This window comes from Ailuropoda melanoleuca, chromosome X, assembly GCF_002007445.2.
Source record: "Ailuropoda melanoleuca isolate Jingjing chromosome X, ASM200744v2, whole genome shotgun sequence".
NCBI classification, from domain to species: Eukaryota; Metazoa; Chordata; class Mammalia; order Carnivora; family Ursidae; genus Ailuropoda; species Ailuropoda melanoleuca.
In genome coordinates this window covers 42432116-42457679 of record NC_048238.1, presented here as the reverse complement: position 1 = coordinate 42457679, position 25564 = coordinate 42432116, and the positions used below count along the sequence as shown (strand labels likewise).

The following is a 25564-nucleotide window of genomic DNA, read 5'->3' as shown; positions in this document are numbered from 1 at the left end:
TGTCTGATACATGGATTTCTAGCCATGAGAAGACGTGGAGGGAATAAGGCTATTCTGTTTACGCACTGATACTACAACAACATTTGTTACTATTAAGAGACTTGAGCTCTGACATTGAGTTTGGCTGCTTTGACAAGGTCTCTAAGATCCTAAGGCTCCTTGTAATGGATGACATCATGTATAACCAACTCTCCATCATTAGGTGAAATGAAGACATATTTGGGTATTTCATTTAGAGTGCCAAGTAGACTTGAGATTTCATGGAGGAGGTTCATGGCGGAGCACGTCTCTTGCCCTCTGGGAAATTCTTAAACTCAGTAGTTTAAAAATAACCTTTGAATTTCAGGGAAAGTCATTTAGATACTGCTGTGGTTAAATGGTTGTGTTTGCTAAGCACACACCTCAGAAGACAGGCAAATGATTATAAATGGCAGTACAGAGGCAGCACTGCACTTCTGGGAAGCATAAAGCTAATCCCGTTTATGTGTCATCCTGCAACAGGATCAAGTTCTGTGCGTAGATGACAGTGGGAATCCGCCACTTAAAGCCCAAAGGTGGGCAGCATCAAAAAGTCAGGGCAGCAACATCTGAGTTTCCAACACACCTTCACTTAACCTGTGTTGGCACTGTGTGGATTATAAATGAAAGCTGGAAACTCAACAACCAGTATACAATGAGATGAGGTCATCAGAAGCCTAGAAGATAAAGAGAAGCTTCCAAAACACTCTGAAACATAGCATGACTTGGCCTTGGATTTCTAGAACGTGAGAGTGTATGTTCCTGGTCAGGAGCTCTCAGAAGCAGAATATCTTTTTACGTATTGAGCCAAATCTAATCTTAGCTGCAAATGTATGCAAAACATCTGCCATGAGGTGGATAATCCATGTGTTTAGAGAGTTTTCCCACACTAATTATTGACAGCCATATGTATACATGATTCGCCATCCCTCACACCTGTACCACATTCCAGCATGAAGGACAAAGTTCTCCATGTTTTTCAAGTCCAAAAATCAGAAGTCCATATACACATTTTCTAGGATTTAGGGAATGGAGGAAGAAAAAGAAAAGAAAAAACACCATATAAACCTAGCCATTCTTTCTAGGCTAAAGTCAATCCTAGGAACTGACTCTTGGTTGCCAGAGGGAGTTTTATGGGAAAAGTGTAGTGTAGCTGGTGAAGTCAGTCATGAAACCTTTAATTCACTGTAGTAGCTGTTGAATCATTCTGCACTCTACGTGTGTCTGAGCAAGGGCAGTCATCATACCAATAACATTAATGGTAGCACTGGGGTGGTTGTGAACCAGGTCAGATCTTAAGGCCAGAGCGCTTTATTATTAGCTTTTCTTTATAAGAAGCCTGGTAATCGGGATATGTGTATGACCCATTGCATTCTTTGCTCAGAGGCAAAGTGTATCTGTTCTCTGCATGTGGCTTCTTTTTAACTCTGGGGTGGAGGGAGGAAAGGCAAACAAAGTAGCAGTCAGCCTTCTCTCTCCTCAGTGTCTTCTAGTCCTATTGCCATTGAACTCTGTCTTAACTGTTTTAATTGAGGTTTCCACCACAGCAGACACTTTCTTTGTGGGATGACTACTGGTGGGGCATTTGGGGATTTCATCACCTTTGGGCAGGCCTTTCCTTGCTTCTGCTTGAGGAAGGAGAAAGTGGAAGGAAAGCAAGCTCTAAGTGGTTAAATCTCAGATGCTGTTACTTCCTCTATCTCCCTTCTGATGACTACCTGGGCTGCCATCCTGAGGTGTACATGGTTCTTGAATTTTGGTGTCATCATGTGTTTTAGCCTGCTAATCATACTCCAGAGCTTGGACTTCTTGCCCTCAAGAAGGAAGTCGATATTCTTAAAGAGAAACCAAACTACTGTTGGTAGGTTGTTGAGGCTGTAGGCTGACAACAATGACCTTCACTTTACCCTGCCTCTGCTCTAGAAGAAAAGGACCTAAGACTCACTATTGGTAAAGATACCACTCAGTTAATTCTAATATCCTGACCATTATTTTGCCATGGTGTGAATACAGAGGCACCTCCCCATTCCTCCCAACTTCACAGTTCCCTGCAGTCCCTCTGGGATAGTGAAGACCATTATTCCTAGGGAATCCTACAAGGGGAATTCCAGGTCAGAGAGCAGGACAGAGCCCTTAGCTTTTGTTGGCATACAGTTCAGTTCACTGTTGGGGCACTTTCACAGTGTCTCATAGTAGGTGCCTAATCTTTTGAGTCACCACTATTAAGGGATGCTGGTCATCCAATGTTAATTATGAACCCTTGATAGTTATACAGACTTTACAGACCATGAGGAGAACAGGAGAATCTATTTGGAAGCTCACCATCCCCTACTTCATCCCCTCTGTGTATTGTGTCCACTTGTGGCTCACTGTATACTTACACACATTCATATGGATTTGCCCCTGCTGCTGTATGTGTGTTTCTCTTCCTACCAGTGGGAGTTAATGTTTCTGTGTAGGCGTCCGCCATTGTACTTTTTAGTCAAGTCCTATGGGGGGCATTCTCAGGAGAATTATTAGAACAATTTGTTTAGAAAACATTTCCCACCCCCAGATGTCCTTAAGCAGACCAGGCTGATTACAAAAAGGACTAATTCAAATCAGAACTCTTTGGGAAGTTCTCAGAAGATCAAATAGCCCAATTTCAGATTAGACATTTGGGATCTAGGAAAAGATATTTGGGCTAGAGCCTGTAAGATGGAGGTACTGGGGATAGGATGATAGAAGAGAAAGGAGGTTTGGTAAAAGGCTAAAAAGAACAACAAATAAGGATATAGTCCCTGCCAGATGCCTAATTTCTCTTTCAATGTTTGCAAATGCCACACAAATAGCTCTTGCACTTGAGTTGTCCAGGTGGCTGGAGATCTATTTATTTTGCATTTAAGCAAGGGTCAAAGGATCTTTGCTGATGTTTTTGCTTAAGGGTTTCAAATAAACTTTCTACCATGTTTATCTGGGGGTATACTGGGGCAGAGGTGGTTTGTTCAGTACTTAAGTTATTTTTAGATCACCTTTAAGTCACTCTTTTGGAAGAAAGCAGCATTTATGTCCTGAGGAATTTCCAAAAAGAATACAGAAAAGCTGGGTTACTGCCCCCCTCATTCCTGACTCTGAGAGAATTTACCACCAGGAATCCAGGCAAGTCACTGTTTTCCCTGATCTTAAAGGGTTATTGTGCAAATAACTGGTATTGGTATTGGTACAAACTAAGGCAAGGTATCAGAAATCTAGCTCAACCTCAAGCCAGGTTAAGTTTTAAGGGCGGATAATGACAAGTCAGTGGTTGGCAATATAAACTCATGGACTCTAATGGTCCTCATATGGAACACCTAAAACCAGTGTCCTGCTGTGAGTTCCATTTCACTGAAATTCATTCATGTTATCTTACTAAGGTAGGTATGTCAAGCATTTGTTGTACAGTGACCTCAAATCTCAATTTCTGTAAAACCGTATACTGTTTCTCCTAGGAGCTAAAGAATTTAAGACTTTAGATTTTTTGCCTGCGTATGACCACATAATTTTCAAGGTATAAATTTCACAGATTTATATAACATTGTATATACACCAGTCACGTGTCTCTATTTAGCTTTTCTAAACAGAAAACAGTATAATTTGAAGAGGAGTTGTAACTTTATGAGCTATTTTTTTACCCTGTTCACATCAGAGATAAAAAATAAACTCCCCTAGATAATATATTTTTGTAGCATTATACTCAGCACTAGGAGCTATATTTCTATAGATTCCATAGTAGTACATATACATTCGTAATTATGCCAGGCAATAAGTTCAAATTCTTCTAGTTAGGCCAGTCAGGTGCACACACGTAAAAGCCTCCAAAGGTATAAAAGCAGAAAGAACTTCATGGGGAATATTTCTCCAAAGGTGTTATATAATAGGCATATAACAATATGGTACCAAAAGCATGATTCATAAAAATAAAAATTGATAAACCGGACTTCATTAAAATGTAAAACTTTTGCTCTTTGACTTAATTAAGAGGATAGAAAGGGAAATTATAGACTGGGAGAAAATATTTTCAAATCACATTTCCAACAAAGGACTTGTTTCTAGAATATATAAAGAACTCTAAAATCGAAGTATTTAAAAACCAAAAAATATAATTAGAAAATGGGCAAAAAACATAGACAGACATTTCATCCAAGAGAATATACAGATGGCAAATAAGTACATGAAAAAATGTTCAATATCATTAGCCACTAGGGAATTGCAAATGAAGACCACAATGAGATGTTACTACACGTGTATTAGGATGGCTAAAATAAAAAAGTAGTGACACCACCAAATGCTAGAGAGGATATAAAGACACTAGATCACTCATATATTGTTGATGGGAATGGAAAATGGTAAAATAGTTTGGAAGTTTCCTTTCAAACTAAAAATAGATTTACCATACAACCCATCAATTGCACTCTTGGGCACAGATTCCAGAGAAGTAAAAATTTATTTTCAGGTAGAAATGTGTACACATATGTTTACAGAATTTTATTCATAATATCCAAACACTGTAAACTACCCAAATGTCCTTCAATGGATGAATGGTTAAACAAATCACGGTACATGCATACCATGGAATTCTATTCAGCAATATAACTTTGATGAACCTAAAGGAAATTATCCTGAGTCAAAAAGCTAATCTCAAAAGGATACATTCTGAATAATTCCATTTATGTAACAATTGTGAAATAACAAATTATAGAAACAGAACAGATTTGTGGATGCCAGTGGTTAGGGATGGGAGGGGCAGAGGCAGTGGCTATAAAGGAGTAGCATGAGGGAGTCTTATAGTGATGGTACAGTTCAATATCTTGATTGTCATGATGTTTATTCAAAGCTACACCTGTGATAAAATTGCACAGACACACACACACACACACACACACACTGAGTTTATGTGTAACTGGTGAAATCCAAATAAGCTTTATGGATTGTACCATCGTCAGTTTCCTGCTTTTGATGTTGTACTATAATTATGCAAGCTGATAACATGGGGGAGGGTGGGTGAAGGGTGCACAGGACCTCCTTGTACATTTCTTTGAACCTTCCTATGAATTTATAATTATTTCAAAAAACTTTTTAAATGTCTAAAAAAACCAAGAGTAACATTTTTTGGATGCTGTATATTTTGTTTTCTATGTAGGGCATACGTAATTACTTTATTTTATGTATTAAAAATAATTTTCTATCTTTTTGTGCCTAAACATAGCATGCTATATTTTAAAAAGCACAGCCTATCATGTAAAAAGATATTAATTCTCTAGTGTAGGGATATGATGGTGAAAATGGGAGGTACCTGAACACAGCTAAAACCAGAGTTTTACAGGCCACTGTTAAGCTGTAATTGACAAATTTCATAGGGCTTTTGTTTAGGATTTTGTAATAATTGTTCCTCAGTTGTGGCATGACTAATCAAAATATATTTATATTTGGCTTTTAGAGTGTGTTTTATACTTTCACTTAAATATGGTTATATAAGCCCAGTAACTCCATATTCCAATCAGAAAATGGATGACATCTCATCTTAGACTCAAGCAAAGTACCCAACTAAGGCAGAATGACTGTCACATGTTTCTTAGCTTTTAGTTGCTTTAGGTTGTTTATTATGTGGTGAGATGGTCTTGTGACATTTACCCTTGAGGAAATTAATTAAGCATTTTGATTCAAGAAGCCTTTCTTAGGGCTGTAGTTTGCATTAGACTTTAGAACTCAAGAAGAGAATAAAGAAAGTTATCAATGGACTTTCTCAAGATCCTTTGTTAAATTGTCTTTGTGAGACCCTGAAAACACTTTAGCCCGGGAAAATGGTATAATTTTATTTATTTACTTCCCAAAAGGTTTATACCTAAGCTGATACATACCTACACACATATTCTGAAAAAAAAGCACATGTAAGTGGCAGTAATATAAACAGAACAGAATCTGTAAAACACTTTGATGTTCTTAAATGCTATTGAGAAAATATGACATTTCACCACACCTAAACTTGGAGAAGGAAAAGCACTCTAAGTGTACCTGTTGAAGCAATGAGTTTTGAAGATGATATCCTACGTCCTCATTGCCTTTGTAGGATGCCGAAAGGATAAATCAGGCAGAGTGTAGAAAAATATTGTAAGCTTCATTGAAAATGTATGCTTGATGTTTTTTCCTCATACAGTAAAAGGTTTTACACACTGAATTCTGTCTTCCTGATACCCTTCCTGACATCTTTTCCTCTACCATTTTTCTCTTTGATTCTCCTATCCACTCACTCCAGAACCACCTTCTTTCATCCAAATATCCATATACCCACCCTTGTTTCAAGCTGTCATCAACATGTCCTCTTACCTCTGAACATGCATTTTGAAGGTCTTGTATACGTGGGATTCAATTAGGAAATTGAGATAGACCAAAGAGCATCCCAATCCACCTCTGAGTCCTTGAATGAGAAGATGGTATGCGCATATACTCTACATATTTAGGGGTCAGTAAGATTGTCCCCTTTCATACTTATTCAAGGTTTATGAAGTTTTCAGGTTACATTTCCCTTGTTATTTTTCATTATGTTAGGTGCTACTCCTGGCTAAAAACCATGTGATTTTTAAAAATCAGTAAATAATGAGCCTGGAAAAGTCTTACCGTGCTTCCAGGTGAGAAAGACCTGGAGAAATTATAAAAAGCCCATCAGTTGGAAATATCACAGTAGAAGTTCCACCCATCAGGAAAAGCACAGAGGTTATAGGTAGACAGAGTGTTTTCTTATAGCTGATTTCTCTACAATAACCAGAGAGAGTTCATTGGCATGGGCAATCTCTGCCTACTCTACACTCATTTCTCCGCGTTAAAAGTGCTCTTAGTTTTCCACTCGTCTCATGTTGGTAGAGCAAATCTCTAGTTGCTCCTGTAGAATTGAAAGTTAAGTAGAACAAAATTTTCCTTTCTCTGCATCCAGGTTAAAAGGAGGAGAAGAAACTTTTAAGAAAAGTAAAGAACAGCCATTTGGAGGGGATAGCTTAAGTATATAGTTACAAGTATATAGCCATGAACAAGGAGATGGGTTTGTTGACTATGATGTCCACTCTAACCATCTTAAGCTTTTGAAAGGTACACAGATAAAATGAGAAGATGCATTTGTTGGTTTCCATAATTGTACATTTAGACTTCCCTTGAAAGCCCAAGACACATAAATGGCAAAGTAGGGATTCGAATTTTTGCTTTAGGTTGGCAGAAGTTGTTATGTAGCTAGCTGTAGACTTTACTGTCCAGTAAAGCCATAGGTGGTGCTAGTTGGTGTGATGACACTCTGTTTTTAGTTGTTTGTTCTGTGGGAAATGGTCTTGTGATACTTACCTTTATATCATATAACTAGTTTTGAGTTTACAAGGTCAGACCTCTAAAAGCTAGTCATTTCTTTCTACATAATTGGCTTGGAATTAGAATATGCTCTCAGAATAGACTGCCACCAGGTAAATGGTGGTACCTTAGTTATGGCACATTAGAGCAGCTCTTGAAACTGTATTTCCCATAGTTGTGATTAATGGAATATGACAGAAGAAGATGTTTTCAACTCAGTCATCCTTTTGGTCCTTCAAAAATTGCCTTGCTGTTTCACTGTAAACATTAGTGAAGATTAGATTTGAAATGTCTATGGGCTAAATTTAAAGAGATAAACACTTGTGTTCACTAATCCTAGCTGTTCTAATCACCACTTGTTTCCACACTGGTTTCTCTTCCAGACTTGAGTAAAACATTTCTCTTAACTTACCTTAAATCTTCATCCTTATAATCAGAAGCTCTTCGGATTCTCTAGGTTATCTTTTGGCCGGGGGAGAAGTTCAAAAGTCCCAGCACTATGAGTATCTGTATGGGGACAGCAGGCACAAATTCCTTTACAGACTTAAGTTTGATTTTCTATTTATAGGCTTTGTTTCATTTCCCAGTGATCCCTGCTCTGTTACTCATGGGAGGGAGAGAGTCTGTGTGTGTGCTCACATGGACTGATCTTTAAAAATGAAAAGTACCCTAACCTCTGGTAGTAAAGACCCACTGGGTTTGGACTATTAGTATGTAAATGATGCTGTCAAATTTGGGGCAAAACACTGATTTCAAATTGAACCCCCCAGTATCCTGTTGCAACCACATATATACTTACACTTTGTTAAGTGTTAAGCCTTGTGTTCCAATTTAGGGATCAAAAAATATTACCACCACATCCGTAGAAGGAAAGAAGAAATAAGTATTGAATTTATACGTAGCACTTTCCTGTATTCTCTTGATCTTTATTAAGAGTTGAATGTCATTATATGTGTTTTTGCAAATGAAAATTCTGAGGTTTATAAGTTAAATTCCATGCCCAAGGACACACACCTAATAAGTGACAGAGCAAGTTTCAAATCCAGGTTTATCTGACTCCAAAATCTATACTCCTTTTTAGTATACTTAATTGGCTTTTGCCTAAATATATGTGCTTGAAAATGTAAAAATCTTCATGTGTTTCCTACAGTAACAAGTGGCTTTTAGGAGCCAATTAATAGGAACATTCAAGAATACCCTTTCTCATTGTTCTCTCCAGGTGTCTTTTTCCTGCACTCAATTTCACTTTATATACATTCATCAAGTACATACTATGGGTAAGTTGTGGCACTCTGTGTGGTTTTGGAAACTATACTCTCTCTCACCTCAAATCAACCCTTACTTTCCAGGAAAGAGAGGCAATGCGTACAGTATAATGAGTAGAAATGTGTCTAGGCTTTGGAATTAGACAGATTTGGGTTGACAGTCATCCCCGTTTGTAAATATGTTTGATCTTCGAGAAGTTGTTGACCATTCTGAGTTTCAGTGCCTTATCTGTAATATGAAGCTAGTAATACTTACCTGGAAGTTCTGTTGTATTAGTACTAATGTATATAATATGACTAGCAGGATGCCAAGCCATAATGGACACTCCAGAAAAGGTGTGGATATCAGAATTGTGTCTGTAATAAGATACTTAGGAATAAACTCAACCAAAAAGGTAAAAGACCTGTACACTGAAACTAAAAAACACTGATGAATGTGATTGAAGACAACACAACCAAATGGAAATGATATTCCATGCTCATGGATTGGGAAAGCAAATATTGTTAAAATGTCCATACCACCCAAAGCAACCTACAGATTTAACAAGTACATTACTTTTTATCATATGTATGAGGAGATGAAGGGGCAAGAGGGATTAGCTGTGTCTTCATATTTCTCTGTGTATCAATTTTGGTGTTTATTGCTATTAGTCTGTTTCACACTGGACTCTCCCTGCCATTTCCCCTGCTCCTCCCCATTCTTAAGCAATCTGGTTTGTTAGGCCCTGTTTCCAATTAAAGGTCAGTCCCCTCACCCTCCCAGAGGACAATTTTGCCTACTGTTTATTTTTTGTGGGATTCAGGTCTAGCTGTCCCCCAGATCTTAGCAAATAACCCTTCTCTTCCCATTTTAGTCAGTGCTGCATTCTCCCCAGCAACTCTGAGCAGAGAGCCGCACACATTGATTAGGACACAATCTCAGAGCTAATGAAATGGTGGCTAAGAGATGGCTCCAAGACCAGTGAGAATCCTATGCATCATTGGTGGGAAAACAAGCATCTTTTGTCATCTACAAGTCCTTGAATGATCGCTGCCATCCCCAGCCACTCCTCCAATATAACACGCTCATCTTATTCTTATTTCTTTTCTATTCCTCTCTTCCTCACCCTTTCCAGGCCTGCCAGCTTGAGTTATAAGACCACTGATCTCTCCCTTTCTCTCTCGCTTTCCCTCTCCCTTAGTGCATTTGTACTTTTCTGGATAAGCTATCAAGAGTTGAGCAGCACAAAATCCAGATGGTAACAGTCAGCCTTGCTCTAAGCCCTGGCCAGTGGGTGTTAGAATTTGATTACTGTAGTTAGTAGCCATTTAGAAGTTGAGCAGTCTTAATCCCTTAAATATAGCCTGGTTAGAGATGGGGGTGTAGTTTTACCAGATGTTTGTCTGCAGGGAGAATTTGGAAAGGGATGCAGATCTGGTTGGTGTTTCAACAGGGAAATGAACGAAGGTCCAAAACTATGAGAAGGGTACCGGGAGGTCGTAGGGTAAAGCATCTGAATAAGCTGTGGCAAGTGGCTCCTGGGAGGAGGAGGCAGAAGTAACAGCGGCGTTCTTTTCTAGTAAGATCCTTATAGAATGTTTTTGTGTGGTAGTTGTATGGCCAAGTTAATTTTTTAATTATTGCTATCAGGAGCTGTGCAGGTCGGAGACGAACTTCCCCTTGGGCCCAGGTGATGGTAGAGAGTTACACTGCAGTATGGAAGAAAAGGGATGAGAAGGGGAAATTAGACTTTGAAAATACAGACGACTAATTAAAATGATATCAAATAACACCAAAAACAGAAAATGTAGAGATACAGTGAAAAGAGCCTTGTACTGGAAGTTAGGAGGCTAGTTTACCACATAGTGACCTTGGGCAAGGTACTTACTTCACTTCCTTGGGTCACAGTGTTCTTCATTGGAAAACAGCCAGTAGTATTATCTACCTTGCCTACTCCTCAGGGTTGTCTTCAAAGCCAAATAAGAATCTTCAAGATCTTTATAGCTGATAAAGTGCTGTGTAAATTAAACAATTATTATTACCTTAATTACTTCAGCATTTCATATTAAAAACAAAACCAAAACTGAACAAAATAGCTGAGATTCACACCACGAATCTCCCCCCATATCCTGCCTCCTTTTGTCAAATGACATAGAATAGGGTATAACTTGCAAAGGGACCTGTGATTTAAACCGTTTTTTTTTTTCTTTCACTGAGGGAATAACTGGTTTTCCATGTCCTGTAAAACTCCAAGAGAGATTTTAGCTCTGCCATTTATTAACCTACTAGGGAAATTTGTCCAAGCCCTGTTTTCTCCATCTATAAAACAAAGATTGTTACAGCACCTACCTTTTAGGGTTGTTGCTGGGATCAAATGAGATAACCCATGTAACTTGATTTTACAGTGCTTCCCACATAGTAAAGGCTCACTAACTGTTAGCAATTCACATTATTATTACCATTATTATTATTACTACTACTACTACCACCACTGCTAAGGAATCTTGTCCCTTGTGGCCTTCTTCGGCACAGCTTTTCAGCTTTGTTACCTGGCCAGGAATTCCTCTGGAACCAAAGCCCACAACATAATATCTTCCTTGACAAATTAGTGTCTCCTCAAATCACAGCTCTCCCCTCCCGTCTCCCTCCATGTTTGATAGGCTTTCAAATTACCACTGCCTCCAGGTGAGGCAATTTTGCTCAGCCAGAGTCCTCTGCTCAGAGGCAGCTAAGGTATCCACAGGTTTGGGGCTGGGTGAAGTCTCCCATGGATCTGTCTCTTACCCTACCCTGAAGTCAATCCCACCCCTGAAGTCCTTTTTCCTGATCTCACCTATCACTGGTGGGGCAAAGCGGACAAGACACACACACACACCCCCCAACATGCACACATGCCTCCCATTCTCCCACACACAGAAGCACTAATGAATTAATGAATTTCATCTTCCCTAGACCACTACTGCTGTAAGAAGCAAGCAGAACCAACTGGTTCTAGCATCCATTTCTGTCTACCAACCTCATGATTTTTGTCAACATCACTTTATAAAGCTGAGAAAAAATAGAAATGAAAGCTCACACATCCCCTCTTTATTATCTAACCACTTCATCGCAAGACAAACTTTTTTTTAAGAAACAATTATCTTTTTTTTTTAAGATTTTATTTATTTATTTGAGAGAGACAGCCAGCAAGAGAAGGAACACAAAGCAGGGGGAGTGGGAGAGGAAGAAGCAGGCTCCCAGCCGAGGAGCCCGATGTGCTGCTCAATCCCAGAACGCCAGGATCATGCCCTGAGCCAAAGGCAGACGCTTAACCACTGAGCCACCCAGGCACCCCCGACTGCGCTACCCAGGCGCCCCCCAAGATGACCTTCTAGTAAGTGTATTCTTAGGTCCTGTGCATGCCTTCAGATAGCTGTCTACATGGGGCCAGTTTGCCAATAAGGCAATCTGCCCAACTCCCCAACTACATGGTTAGGTAATATGGGCTTATCACACCCACATTATGAGAGACATTTGAAGCCATGACTGGAAAGAGACAGGTATTTTTAATAAAGACCAAAGCACAGAAAGCATCAATTGAGTCTTCAGTGCTTTGTTCTTTGAGTGATTTGTAGCCAAATGAGCTATATAGTTGTATGTTTGCAAGGTTCCTTTGGCACTAGGTTGCAAGCATTTTAAAATACCTCTAAAGGCTAAAGTCCCCAGCTTTAAGAGCTTCTAGGTATGGTATAGCATGTTGTTACAAAGTATAGAAATATGCAAAATTTGGAATTATGATATTTCAGGCACCTCTCCAAAGGATTGTGATTTTTTTCTCCCCATTTGTGAATCATTTGCTGTACATGGTCTACTCCAGCTAAATTAGAGGGGAATCTGCAGACATTACCAACCCATGGCTTTTCTTATTGGGTAAAATAATGGCCCCTATTGGGTGAAGACGTGGACTAAAGTGATCCCCAGGTTAGGCCTGACACCCAAGCAAGAACACGGTGACGATTTTGTAGATGCTTGGTATTTGGAGGGGACAGGCAGTAGAGTCAAAGAGACCCGGGTTACTATGACTTGAACTAGTCACTTAACCTCTCTCTAAGCCTCAACTTCCCCACCTCCCTTACAGGACTGTTACTGTGGGCATTAAATGAGATAATGCATGTAAACCAAGGGCTAATAGCAGGCATTTGTCAGCCAAAAACAGCTCTCCTTCTCTGGAGGGGGATGGTTGAAGAGAAACTTAGAGAAGAAATCACTGCCTTGGCTGCTTCAATGAGGACATCACCAGAGTCAGAACAGGAACCACTGGGCTCATAGGAGGTGGTTAGGATATCATGTGGCTCGGTGGTGGGATCCCAGAGTGGAAGTAGCAGGGGAGGTGTGTCCCCAAGAAGAAACACCCACAGAAGAACATATCCATCTTTGGTAGCTGATGGTCAGGTGAGAGGGTGGGGAATAAGGCAGTTGGAAGTGGTCATTCCTTTTTTTGTGGGGGGGGGCAGCAGTCATTCCTTATAAGTTGGTGGCAGTAGATAATCGGTGCCCTGGTCTCTGTGATCTTGGTTAACTTGAAGACCAGGGTCCAAAATTCTCTGGTATCTTTCATTTAGGGACCTTGTGTGATCACTGAACTTCCTTTTCTAACCATTAGCAACTGTGCTGTAGCAACAGGAGTCTTCCACTAAGCTCCCACTCACACCATTCCTTTCACTGGATTTCCTGCTTCTAAGCTTTTGGTTCTCCCAAGGCTCAAAAACAATCCTCTTTTCCCTAGTCGACACCTTTAGTCTTCCCTGCATTTGCAGAAGAAGGCCAAACTTCTGCCTTACCATAAGCCACTTTTCTCCCCAAAGTTCTGATCCAACCTTTCCCCTTGATCCAGCTCTTAGAGTCAAGCTATCTCCCTGCTGGTCTCCTAGCATCCTTTCCATGTTATCCTGCTAGAGCCCCCAAAACTATGCGCATATTCCAGGAGGCACTTCCAATACAGAACAAACTCAATGGCTATGGTTATAGGGCACCTTCACTCCCACTAAAGTCAATGAAGATTCCCCACACTACTAAAATAGAGTGGCCTGAAGCCCCAGTCCTGGTCCTGCCACTAATTTTCTGTTGGACTTGGGTAAGTACAGTCCCTCTTAGGGCCTTATTTTCATCATCTCTAACAGGGTGAGGAGGGAGAAGATTAGTCATTGCTAAGGTCAAGGTTAGCTCTGAAAATTAAAAGGCAATTTTGTGGCAAGAGCACAGACTTTGAACTACATACACCCCATCTTCATATCCCCATCCTCAGCTAAGTTACTGGTTCCTTACAGCAGTGAAATAGCATGTTCAAGTCTGCACAGTTCAATACAGCAAAACCAGCATTCAAATCTGCGTGTAGCTCAGCTGAGCTCTTCCCCCTTCCTGGCTGCTGCTGGTCCCAGGGCAATTATCAAGAGCCAGGTTACTGTTTTCTGCACTTTGTCAGCCTGGGTCCAAATTACTCACCTCCTCCCCAACCCCCAAGCAATTAGTGGTCCTTACCCTTCCTAGGAAACTCCAATAATTGAAAAAGGAAAGGGAGAGAGAGCAGAGAGATTTGAGAAGACATATGTGTTTAGGCTTTATGGTCCTAGGAGACTAATTTCAAAGTTACCAACTCTTGGTATTTATCTTATCAATGTACTCACACCAGTGCAAAATGACATGTATATACAGAAAGTCACTGCAGTGTTGTTTGTAATAGAATAAGATTTTAAACCACTTCCACCAACAGGAGACTATTTAAGTAAATCACATTACATCCATACAGTGGAATGCTATGCAGTTATAAAAAGAAATGAGGCAGCTCCATATGTACCAATATTGAAAGGACTCCATGATAAATTAGGCATAGAAAATGAGAAACAAAACACTTGTACATGAAAGCAAAATAATATGTGTATGTATGTTTGTGCATGTGTGTAAAATATCTTTTGAATGTTATGTGAGGAACTGGTTAAGGTTTTTGCCTATTCAGAAAAAAAATGTAGCACCATTCTCAATTTTATTTTATTTCACTAATAGAGAACAGGGACACGGATGATCACCTACAGTTCTTCCTCAGCACAGGAAGTGGTGTGAGGGATTTCCAGCTATAGTCCTTGCAGACCTGAGCAGTAGAAAGATCTGACTCCTCAGTGTTAGGGTGACCAACAGATCTTGGTTTTCCCATGACTCTCCTGGTTTTAGCAATTGAAAACTGGGACAATTGGTCACCTTTACCTTCTTCTTTTTTTTTTTTTTTTTTTTTTTTTTTTTTTTTTTTTTTTTTTTAAAATTTTTTTTTTTTTTTTTTTAAAGATTTTATTTATTTATTCGACAGTGATAGCGACAGCCAGCGAGAGAGGGAACACAAGCAGGGGGAGTGGGAGAGGAAGAAGCAGGCTCATAGCGGAGGAGCCTGATGTGGCTCGATCCCATAACGCTGGGATCACGCCCTGAGCCGAAGGCAGACGCCTAACCGCTGTGCCACCCAGGCGCCCCACCTTTACCTTCTTCTGCTGCAGCCCGTAGCCAGCCAGGGTTGCTAGTGCCAAGAGGAAAGCTTCCCGTAGTGGGGTGAACAAAACTGTGGCACAAGCCCCTGCCTCCACCATCCAGAAGGGACTCACACTTATAGAGTGGCAGGCACATGTTCTGTGAGATATCCTCATCTAACAAGACAAGGAAATTGAAGCTCAGAGAGGTTAAGTGATTTGCCCAAGGTCACACAGCTAGTAAATGCTGGAGCCAGTCTGTCTGACTCCTGCCATGTCAACAGGACTCTGGGGAATGTAAAGCTTTCAGTGAAACATCAGGTCTGGCCTTGTTTAAAGCCTAAAGCACCCAGAGTTGCATTTTAACCAAATCAAACATTGTTGCTCTGAATCAACTTTGGCAGGCCATTTTGGGAAATGGCTTTCTTCCCATCACCTCCACCCCCAAAGCAAAGAGAAGAGATGTTCCAGGTTTTTAGACTGAAGGAGCCATAGAGAGGAAGCTAGCTTTCCCAGCTGTGCTCATAGTAGGAGTCCAGTTCTCACTTGAAGAGTGATAACCTACTCATCCCCCAACTTAATCCACCTCCCTCCCAAGATCAGCATGAGAAAGTAATACAGAAGAGCAGCCAGCTAATAACAGGTAGTGGTACATGTCATGATGCTTGCCTACTCTTTGATTGGCTGGGGGTAGAATTCAATTTGGCTATGTAATAAGAGCTCCTTTTTCTAGGAAAGAGTAAAAAAAAAACCGTAAAGCCTCACCCATCAAAAACCCACTGAGCCACAGAAAAACAGACGTAGCAGATAGTCACAGCTTTGGGAGGAGCATGGAAAAAGGTCACAGCAGCAGCTGTACTTGCCCTTTCTCAATTAAGCAGCAGGCAGGTGTTAATTATATATAGGACATTGAGCTGCTTTATAGACCCTGTTGAGATATTTTATAGAAGGTATTTAATAAATATGGGGCAAGGGAAATGCTTACCCTCGCTGCTGGCAATTAATTTGTACATGCTGAGTTGTGGAGCATCAAGGAGAGAGATCATCTGTGCCAGGATGCAAGAGTTTCTGGGAATAATGGAGATTGGCTTATCAAAGAAGACCTGAAAGGAAACTGAAGCAGAGCTTTCCAAAGCGCTAGCTTCCTCTGCAAGGGCTGCTACAGTTTAGGCAAAGACATTTAGTGTGAACCTGAATTACCTATGCTTTGATAAGTCCTGCATTCTTGGATTTGAATGAAGCTGATCCATCTCTGTGGTACCTGAACTCAACACCACACTCACTACCACTACAGAACAGCCAACCTTGAGAGTTTAAGAGTAGACACTGCAGTGTTTCTGTTTTAATGTCAGATAGAACTGGCAGGAAGGAGTAGGAGGCTTACCTGCAGTATGTTCTGGGTAGCTCGGTCGTTAAGCGTCTGCCTTCGGCTCAGGGCGTGATCCTGGCGTTATGGGATCGAGCCCCACATCGGGCTCCTCTGCTGGAAGCCTGCTTCTTCCTCTCCCACTCCCCCTGCTTGTGTTCTCTCTATCGCTGTCAAATAAATACATAAAATCTTTAAAAAAAAAAAGCATCAGGTGGGTCACATGGCATTTCAGTATGTATAAGGATCCTATGACCCTTCCTAACTTCTCCCTATCTGCAGCATCAAAACATTGCCACAGAAGTGTGGCAGCTTGAACCAAAAGGATTATGGGTGTGCTTCATTTTATGAAATAGTTGTATGCCTGTAAAGGTGGCCACCAAGAAAAATTTCACATATGGAATCCTACTTCTCATTGCCTTTCATAGTAACATTAGAGATGCATTATTCTGACAAATATTTTCACCCCAAGACGCTGCAAAATCTCAGAAATGCAAAACAAACATTGACAATCTTATTTGAGAGGAAAAATTTCAAGCATCTTGATAACGCCTTAGAAATAAAAATATATGGACAAGCCACTTAAACTGAAGTTCAGGTTATCTTTCATAGGGCAGAATTGAGTTAGATGCCTTCACTATCTACTTCAAAGGGCTGCTGAGAGGATTCAATAACAAAAGTAAAAGCACTTCATCAATCCAAAGTGCTGTATACATGTGAATTCTCGTTTCTCTTCTAGTCAATCCTGGACAGTCGCTTTTAAAAAGACAGAACTCCCCTCTTGCCCACTATGGATTACCATTTGCCTCTTAGAGGGAAGCTCATTAACAGTTTTAGTACTGAGTATTCAGAGCTATTCACAGAACAGCTTTGAATTCTTAGATATCTATGATCTTGTCTTCAGGACAAAGTTTTGGAGATTAGTGCGTTCACTCTGCGGTGTGCATACTAATTAATCAGTTACTCCCCATTTTTCTTGTCACGGGCAGAGTGGTGGAAAGAGCATAGAGCCCACCAGCATTTTGTAATTGTGGTTTCTCAAGCAAAGCAACAGAAAACACCCAAGCCTCAGATTAACCTTCTGGAAATTGGAGGTACCACTGCATGGTTGTGGTGGAGGGTAATGAGATGATGTTATCTGCAAGCAGCCAGGAACTGGGAAACAGTGTACAAATCCTCTCATGGGATACAAGGGCTCTTCTTCCAAAGCCTCCCTTTGCAGGATGTGTGTGTGTGTGTGTGTGTGTGTGTGTGTGTGTTCCTTCCAGTTTTTGTCTCACATCCTTGTTAGGTTTAGAGGCCTTGAGCAGGTAAAGGTTTGTTTGCATGCACATGTTTTATTGACTTGAGACAACCTGTTGATTGAGTGATTTTTAGCTTCTGCTTGTTCAAATTGGGGTGGGTTATTAAGTTTTAAATAAAAAGTGGTTTATTTAAAAACAGGGGGATTGGGTTAGTAGGTAAGTTTCTCCCAAAGGTGGACAGAGTTGAAAAGGAAAGGAACTACAGGAACTTTACCTTTTTCCAACCCAGATTTTGATATTTATAGAAGTTCAGAGTTGATGATATAAAGTCTGTGTTTAGAACTTAAGAAACTCTTTTATGGCCTTCTAACTTTCCTACCTACTATACATAAATCACATCAACATTTATCTGCTCCCAACATGGTAATATATACCTCATACGCAGGATCCTAACTCACAAACTAAATTCATACGCTGCAATCTCCTCTGACACCAGAAATACCCACCACTTAATTCACTTTGTCCTCTAGAGAAAGTGACAATAGTTATGTCCAGAAATTACAGACTGGTTGCTCTGGGTGGACTTTGGCCTGCATACATGTTTTGTTTGGCACTCACAATTTTTTTTAAAAACTTACTAGTTAGCAACTTAGTTGCTAGCATTTCAAATTTACAAAACTTCACACAGATTTTAGCTTACATTGCCAGCTTGTCTTGAAAAATGGAATGAGCTGGTAACACTGGTCAGCATTCAGTCATAATAATCACCCAGAACTTAGTAGCAACTGATCTTGGTTTCTCCAGTTCCCCTATTAGGTCTTGATGAGCCTTTTGTTACCATCCAGCCTTCTATGGATCTAGACTAGATAGCCCTGTACTTAAAGCTGTGCATTCAAAGTGACCAGTTTAATATTATGGGACAGAGAGGTGATCATTGTGATTTGGCTGGTGTACCCAATGAAAGGATATATGAGTAGATAGCCACTGTCTTGGTGGAACCCCTCATTTGAATCAGAAGGTAAACATTTGGAGCAATAAGCATGAAGCCTCCAAGGCTCTTTCAAATAATTCCCCGAGCCCACATAACTTTGTGTCTCTCTACATGAATTATCAGTCCCTCCTCCTCTACTCCCACTATCCTCATCTTTGAGGCAGGGAATGTGCCTGCAATTTCTTCAGCTACCCCAAAGCACCCTGCCAAACATGGAGTCCATAGTAGAAGCTCAGAGAATATGAATGAAGCACTCTATCCAATGATACCTGTACCACAAAGTCTTTTTTTCCCCTTTTTCTTGGCTATGACAAATGCTAGGTTCATGGAATGAGAAATGAAGGTTTTGATGACTTGTTGTGTTCTCAGATTAATAGATTAATTAATTAATCAATTAATCAGTTCACTGTGTCCTTAGATGGATAACAGGATGTCATTAATTAGCAAGGCACAGGTAAGAGAAGAAAAGAGAACATTTCTTTAGTACCAGGAAGGGGAATTAAAGAGTGATTATTGCTAACAGTTGATGGAAGGAAGCAGCTAGGGAGAAGAGGCTGAATTCTACTTATTTCAGTGTTTCAAATCACCAGGGTCTGAGAATTTTCTGAAGGCCGGAAAGCCCAGAGTTCTGAGAATCTTCTGGAGGAAAAAATCCCCCTCCTCATTTCTCATTACTACCTCATCCCATCATGCCACCCCTGAAAGGAACAGAAAGAGAAGAGAGCTAGGTATGGCAGTAGCAGTAAGAAGAATGTTGAAGTTAAGGGAGGCTTTAAAGAGGTGAAGGGAAGCTCTAAACTGAAAATGGAGGGAAGGGAAAAGTATCCACCCCAAAACTGTAAAATGAGCTATTACAGGGGACACTGTATATGACAAAAATAAGAACAGTATGAGAAGCATTTAATAATCAACAGAGTAGAATAACTTGAGAAAGGGGAAGAAATAATGGCCGTGGCCTCAGTGGTTGGAGCAGTTAAAACTTTTGAACTTTAGTCTTTAGCAGAAAGGGATAATATGACTGCTTAGGTATCATGAAGACTTAGTGTGGAAGAATATATGGCATAGAGGTGAGGAAGTTAGGATACAGAAAATTAAATACCATCATTGAAAGTATATACTGTAGGCCGCCAGACCAGAGAAAGGAAAGACTGATGGAACTGCAATGCTTCGAAGAGTTGTTTTATCATTGGTGACTCAGTTTCAACAATTTAAATATAATTTCTCACTCTACCTGCCAGCTTTCCCCTTCCCACAAGATCTTACTGTTCACTTTGTCTTGAATCTTTCACACCATTCTTTTGTAAGCATCTCAAGGGTATTATAATAACCTCGAAACTCCCATAAATTATCAAGAGGACTCAGATGAACTTTCCTCATGAACTGACTTTACAATTGACATACAGAGGTTCTATTAATACTATCTCATTGGTTAAAGAATTGAACAAAGAGTGTAATAGATGCGTGTATATTTGGGAGAACAGCATTGCTAAGATCAGGGTCCCAAGTTCAAATGCCGGGTAGAGTCAGACACCCCAATCTGAAGGGAGCAGCTGCTACTCTGGTCCAGCAGATTGTTGCCATGTGAGAATATAGGTTCACATTGTTACCATATTTTCTGTTGTGTTTTTTGTTTGTTTGTTTGTTTTTTAGGAAACAGGCAACTTGAATTTTTCTATGAAATCTTCTGTCTTTTAAATACTATCAACTAATTAAAAATGGGAAAACACTAGGTAGGCCAAGCAAAACACTTCTACAACCACTCAGTGGTGAATTCTAATTTAGATTATGGATGGAGTTCATGGTAGAGCCTTGGTTTGGTGACTTAAACTAAGTCTGGCTCTTTGTCCGTTCAGTATAGGTTTGGTTCCAGCTTTGTGGATGTGAATATTTCTCCCACTTGGCAATCTTGTATGTTGGTTTGTCTCCTATAAATGCAACTAGGAACTTCCTCAAGGTAAAAATGGTAAATAGATTCTATGCTTGGTTAGAGTCAGTCTGTTCAATAAGTAAGTGAAAAAGTGACCAGACTATGGGATACATAAAGAAAATAATCAGAAGGTAGTCCTTTTTGGTGCCTTTTTCTCTCTCTCACCAGATCATTAATCTCTTAAAGGTCATGGTAAAGACTTTGGATTTGGTTCTTAAGATGTTAGGAAGCTATTGGAGCAGGGAAGGGATGTGATCCAACTTAATATTCTAAAAGGAACATTCTAAAACTGATAGGAATGGTCTAGAGCTACAACCTGGGGCCTTCCAGAAAACCTGCCATTGCTGAAAGCAGCCTTTTCCCCTATTAATTATCCTCTCCTAGGAATGTTGTTCTTATATTTTTGTGTTTATGTCCCTCCTCCCCATCCCCTACCACCAGTGGAGATATTCTCCATGGTTCTTGGGCCAAATATCCGAAGGAACTTAGAGCCTGTATCATCCTGAATGTATTTTCCAAGGTTAACCAACTCCTTTTCTGACTGAACTAACTTCCTTGTATTTTTGACTGGCTTTCAGGCCATTTCTCAGATATGTGACAGAGATAGAGCCTTCCAGATACCTGATATTCTTAACTGAGAGAACAAGTGATATGGTCTTGCAAATTCATCTAATTACTCAACATTATGCTTTTATCTTTCAGAAAATACTGAAGGAAGGACCTCTGCTGAAGAACTGTAATTCCTTCAAGAGATGGAAACTTAGGTATTTTCTGGTTCGAGGACAAAGGCTCTGTTTTGCACACCATCCTGCGGTAAGAAAACATATAGGATATATAGAATATTTATTCTATAGAATATGTATATAATCTTGTCATTTGGGTGAGTGGATTGGGGTTGCCAGGGAATGTTTTGTGAGGAGAAATAGGCCAATAGGTAAAGACATATTGGCAAACACCAAGGTAGAAGTTGAGATCTTCTATTTTTCCTTTAACTTGTCCTTTTGGGCCAAATGGGGGACACTTTGCTCTCCCTTCCCTATTCTCTCTCTCTTACCTTTTATAGATTCCTCAATTCGCTTCTACATCAGAACCAACTACACAATTTGTGGTGCCCGGTACAAAATGAAAATGCAGGGCCCCTTATTTAAAAAGCAAGGAAAAAATGTCATTAAAAACATTAAAATATAATGAAATGATTAGTCATAGCATCTTTTATTTGTTGTTTAATGTCATTCTAAGAAAAAATAAAATTTTAAATTATTAGCATTTTTGCCATTCATCTGTATATGATGCCAGTTTTAAAAGCAAATATAAAAGCATTTAACTCATATGAAAAACCACCAAAATTATATAATTTGTATTTAGTAGCTCATACACACATATGTGTTTTGTTCTCACCAGTATACAAAACCAGCTCAATTGTTTTTATTTCACATCTTGATACTTATACATTCTACCAACACCCTGACTAAAAGGAAAAGGAACTATGGGTTGCTCTATCTTTCCCTTTCCTTCAATGTTATCATTTTCAGCATAAATTATGGGCCAATACAGGGAAGTAACATAAGTAAGAAAGAACACAATAGGGTGCCTTGGTTGTTCATATTTCTTAGAACACCATTGCTTTTTTCTGTGTTTGAGGCAAGTTCTACTTCCTACAGAAAGTATGGATTCTCAGGGTTATAAGCTCCCTTACTTACTCAATCATAGATGTAACATGCTTACCTTGTACTTGCTTTGAGTCTCATTGAACTCCCACACATCATGGGTCCACTGGAATTCTATGCTAATGGGCATTATGAATGCAAATGGAGGACGGGACATGGGGTGGACATGCAGATTGTGCATATCTCCTCTGCTTATATTCGTGAACAATTGTCCCATTGTGCTTCATTTCCAAAACTTGTTCAAAGATGATATTATTAAAAATGTCAAGATTGTAACAGCAGAGCATTAAACTAAGCACGTGGGGCATTGTATGAACGCACAGGCTGCATACCAGTGAAGCCAGCCCTCTCCGTATTCATAGTACCGCTTTTCTTGCTGCTGGCTGGATATTAGCTATTAAAGCCAACATATAAGGAGACACAGGCCTCAAACTGGATAGGACTAGCAACAAAGTCAAAGGCTTCCAGCTGATAAAATAGGAGCTAATAACTCCTATCTGCTCCAGTAGGCCCTTAGCTAGACCATATCCCATTATCTTCTCCAGCATAAACCCTTAGTTTTGAATATTTCTGAACCACCTAAGCCTTCCGGTAAATCCACATAAGAGTTTTAGGAAGAGTTGTGTTTTGTTTTAGTTTGGTTTGGTTTTTATATGTCACATGATATATCAACAAAAATCATGATGCTAAATAAATCCTAGCACTTAAGTCAGACAAATGATTGGCTCATGACCGCCAAAAATGCCTATTAGTGTGTGTGTGTATGTGTGTGTGTGTGTTTACATTTTAGTGTCTCTTAACATTATTAACCAGATGTTTTTTTCTTTCTCCCTCTTATCTCTTTCCAGTTTGCACGCTTTGAAACAATTGATCTGTCTCAGGTCGCCTTGGCAGAAAGCAGCTGTAGAAATCTTTGCCATAGTTTTTGTGTAAGTAATATTGGAAATGACCGAATGGGTAGGGGTGTGAGCTAGCTGAGTAGAGGGGTTGCCATACCCATGTGTTGTTGCCTCTTTGGAGTTCAGGTTTCCCAAGTCTCCTTTGATCCCAAAGTATGTGTGAAAATCCACTTCAAGTAGTATTGCAAACGAGTGCTGAAGATTATTCATGTAAACATTTTCTACCAACCCAGTGAGAGAGAGGGAGAAGTGATGTTCCTTATTCTCTATTCTTTTATATAAAGCTGAGCTGATTTCTGGGTGGTGGGGAGAGTGAGTATTACAAAAAATCAATCCTCCTGGTGAAGGTGATTTAAAAGAGTATCATTTGGAGGTTTTCAAGAGACTGCTAATATGCTATAGAACATATCAAGATAATCAAGCTACATGACACTCCCTCCTTTGATGAGGTGGATAAGAACCTAAATCCAAAGTGAAAGCTACCTTATGCTGAGATTATTGATGAGAGCACCTCAAAGAAAACAGGGGATTTTCAAGGGATGCATTCCAGGGTTTGGCACTGCTGAAATGTCATAAGTCTTTGCTTATTCAAGTGAATCCAGACCAGAAAGCTCACTGAAAAATAGCAAGTCTATTGGCTCAGGAATTCTCCTTCCCACCTCCCTCTAGAACTGTCTTCTCCCAGCCTCAATGGAAGGTTATGGAGACAGGGGTTCCTCTTCAGGAGGGTGATACTTAGCAGACTAAAGAGGTAGAGGTCCAATACCCCACTTCTGTGGCTGGTGCACATTCCATTCTCTTTTAAAAGGGAAGCAGTAGGATATAAGAAGGAGACCCTACTATAATTTCTCTCTCTCATTAAATCACACGGACCTAGGGTAAAGTTGAGAGTTCTGTTGACCCAGTCACAAAAATCTCAACCTTTGAGTGATGAGCATATAGGCTAATGTTTTTCATCTTCATTCTACAAAGAAGTCCCAAGGACTAGGATGCCCCTTAGCCTAATTAAAACACAGAGGCACCATTGATGAGCCCCACACACAAATGGGTTTGGACCAAAAGTGTGGCTGTTATTATAATTCCCTCTAGATTCTATTCCCATCTATCACAGAATCATGCTGTGCTACATGCAAAATGAGAAGAAAATTGTTTGTTGGTGTAGTGAGTTCTAGTTTCAAGATTTGGGGGGCTCATAGTAAAGGCAAGTAGGACCATTGAAACAATCACTGATGCTGTAGCCATCTGTGTCCCTCCTGCCTTCTGGGAAAAGACCAAGTCCTGACCATGGTCTGCCTGTGCTGGAGCCTCAACATGGCTTTCTCATTATTACTGCCAGGGTTCATACACCAACCAGGATTAAGAGACACAATGGTCAGATTCTCTTCAAGTTGTCCTTGACTATAAGCAAGAAAGAAACTGGATTTTTAGACTCTTCACTATTTTCACTCTCCCCTCAAACAGAAAGAGGCAGACCCTGCTGAAGCATATACCCTTTTACCGTTTTTAAGTAGACAAAGCAACAGTAAGTGAGTAAGATTTTCAGACAACCTCATTGGAGTAATAGATGGTGTGTGGCTTAGTGTTTAAGAACATGTATTCTGGAGCCAAAGAATCTAGATTTTAATTCTGACTCAGCTTTCTACATGCTAGGTGGCCCTGGGAAAGTCATTAAGTTCCCTTTGCCTTGCCTTTCCTGACTATGAAATGAGAAAAATAATAATGCCCATCTCATGGGGTCATAATGAAGATTGAAATAAATATTATACATAAAGTATAATAGAGCAGTGCCTGGCACATAGTAAATGCTGTAAGTGTTATTTATTACTATTATCATTATTATTATTATTTTGGGTAGGTATCCTAGAATTTCTGTTTTACATTTAAGTGGCTCTGGAAATTTCTGTCTTACATTTAAGAAGTGGCTTGGTAGACCTGTCTAGTCCTTGAAGAGTTCACAGGTTCTGTTTGGGGGCAAAGTTGTGGAATGTGAGCCAGCTAATAATGTGACTTTTTGTTTAGGTGATCACACCACAACGAAAAGTTACCCTGGCTGCACCCAACCGGAAAGACATGGAAGAATGGATTAACGTCATTAAAACTGTCCAACAGGGAGAAATTCGTAAGGTAAGGGAAATAGTAGAGAATTCACACAACTTTCAGAAGTAAACACTTAATTGATTGCATTAGTTAGCCACCTTTCAAACAGGGAAATAATAAGATGAAAGTAGAGCCCACATGCTGAGGAATTATAGGTGGATATAATTATAAAAAGGAGGAATTCACTTAGACATGACCTTGGTAAGTATGTGGTGTAGATAATTCTGTACACATTTACTTGATATGTAGATGTCCACTGTATGGATTGGGAT

General features: G+C 39.9%; 1 protein-coding gene across 1 annotated transcript in view; it reads left to right on the top strand.

Moving 5' to 3' along the window:
• DGKK (diacylglycerol kinase kappa) overlaps positions 1 to 25564 on the top strand; it is a 166719-nt gene that overhangs the window by 20912 nt on the left and 120243 nt on the right. Inside the window, exons 2-4 of the mRNA XM_034649799.1 lie at positions 21332 to 21442; positions 23145 to 23225; positions 25215 to 25319. Of these exons, the coding sequence (XP_034505690.1) occupies positions 21332 to 21442; positions 23145 to 23225; positions 25215 to 25319 (297 nt within the window). The remainder of the gene's footprint in view (positions 1 to 21331; positions 21443 to 23144; positions 23226 to 25214; positions 25320 to 25564) is intronic.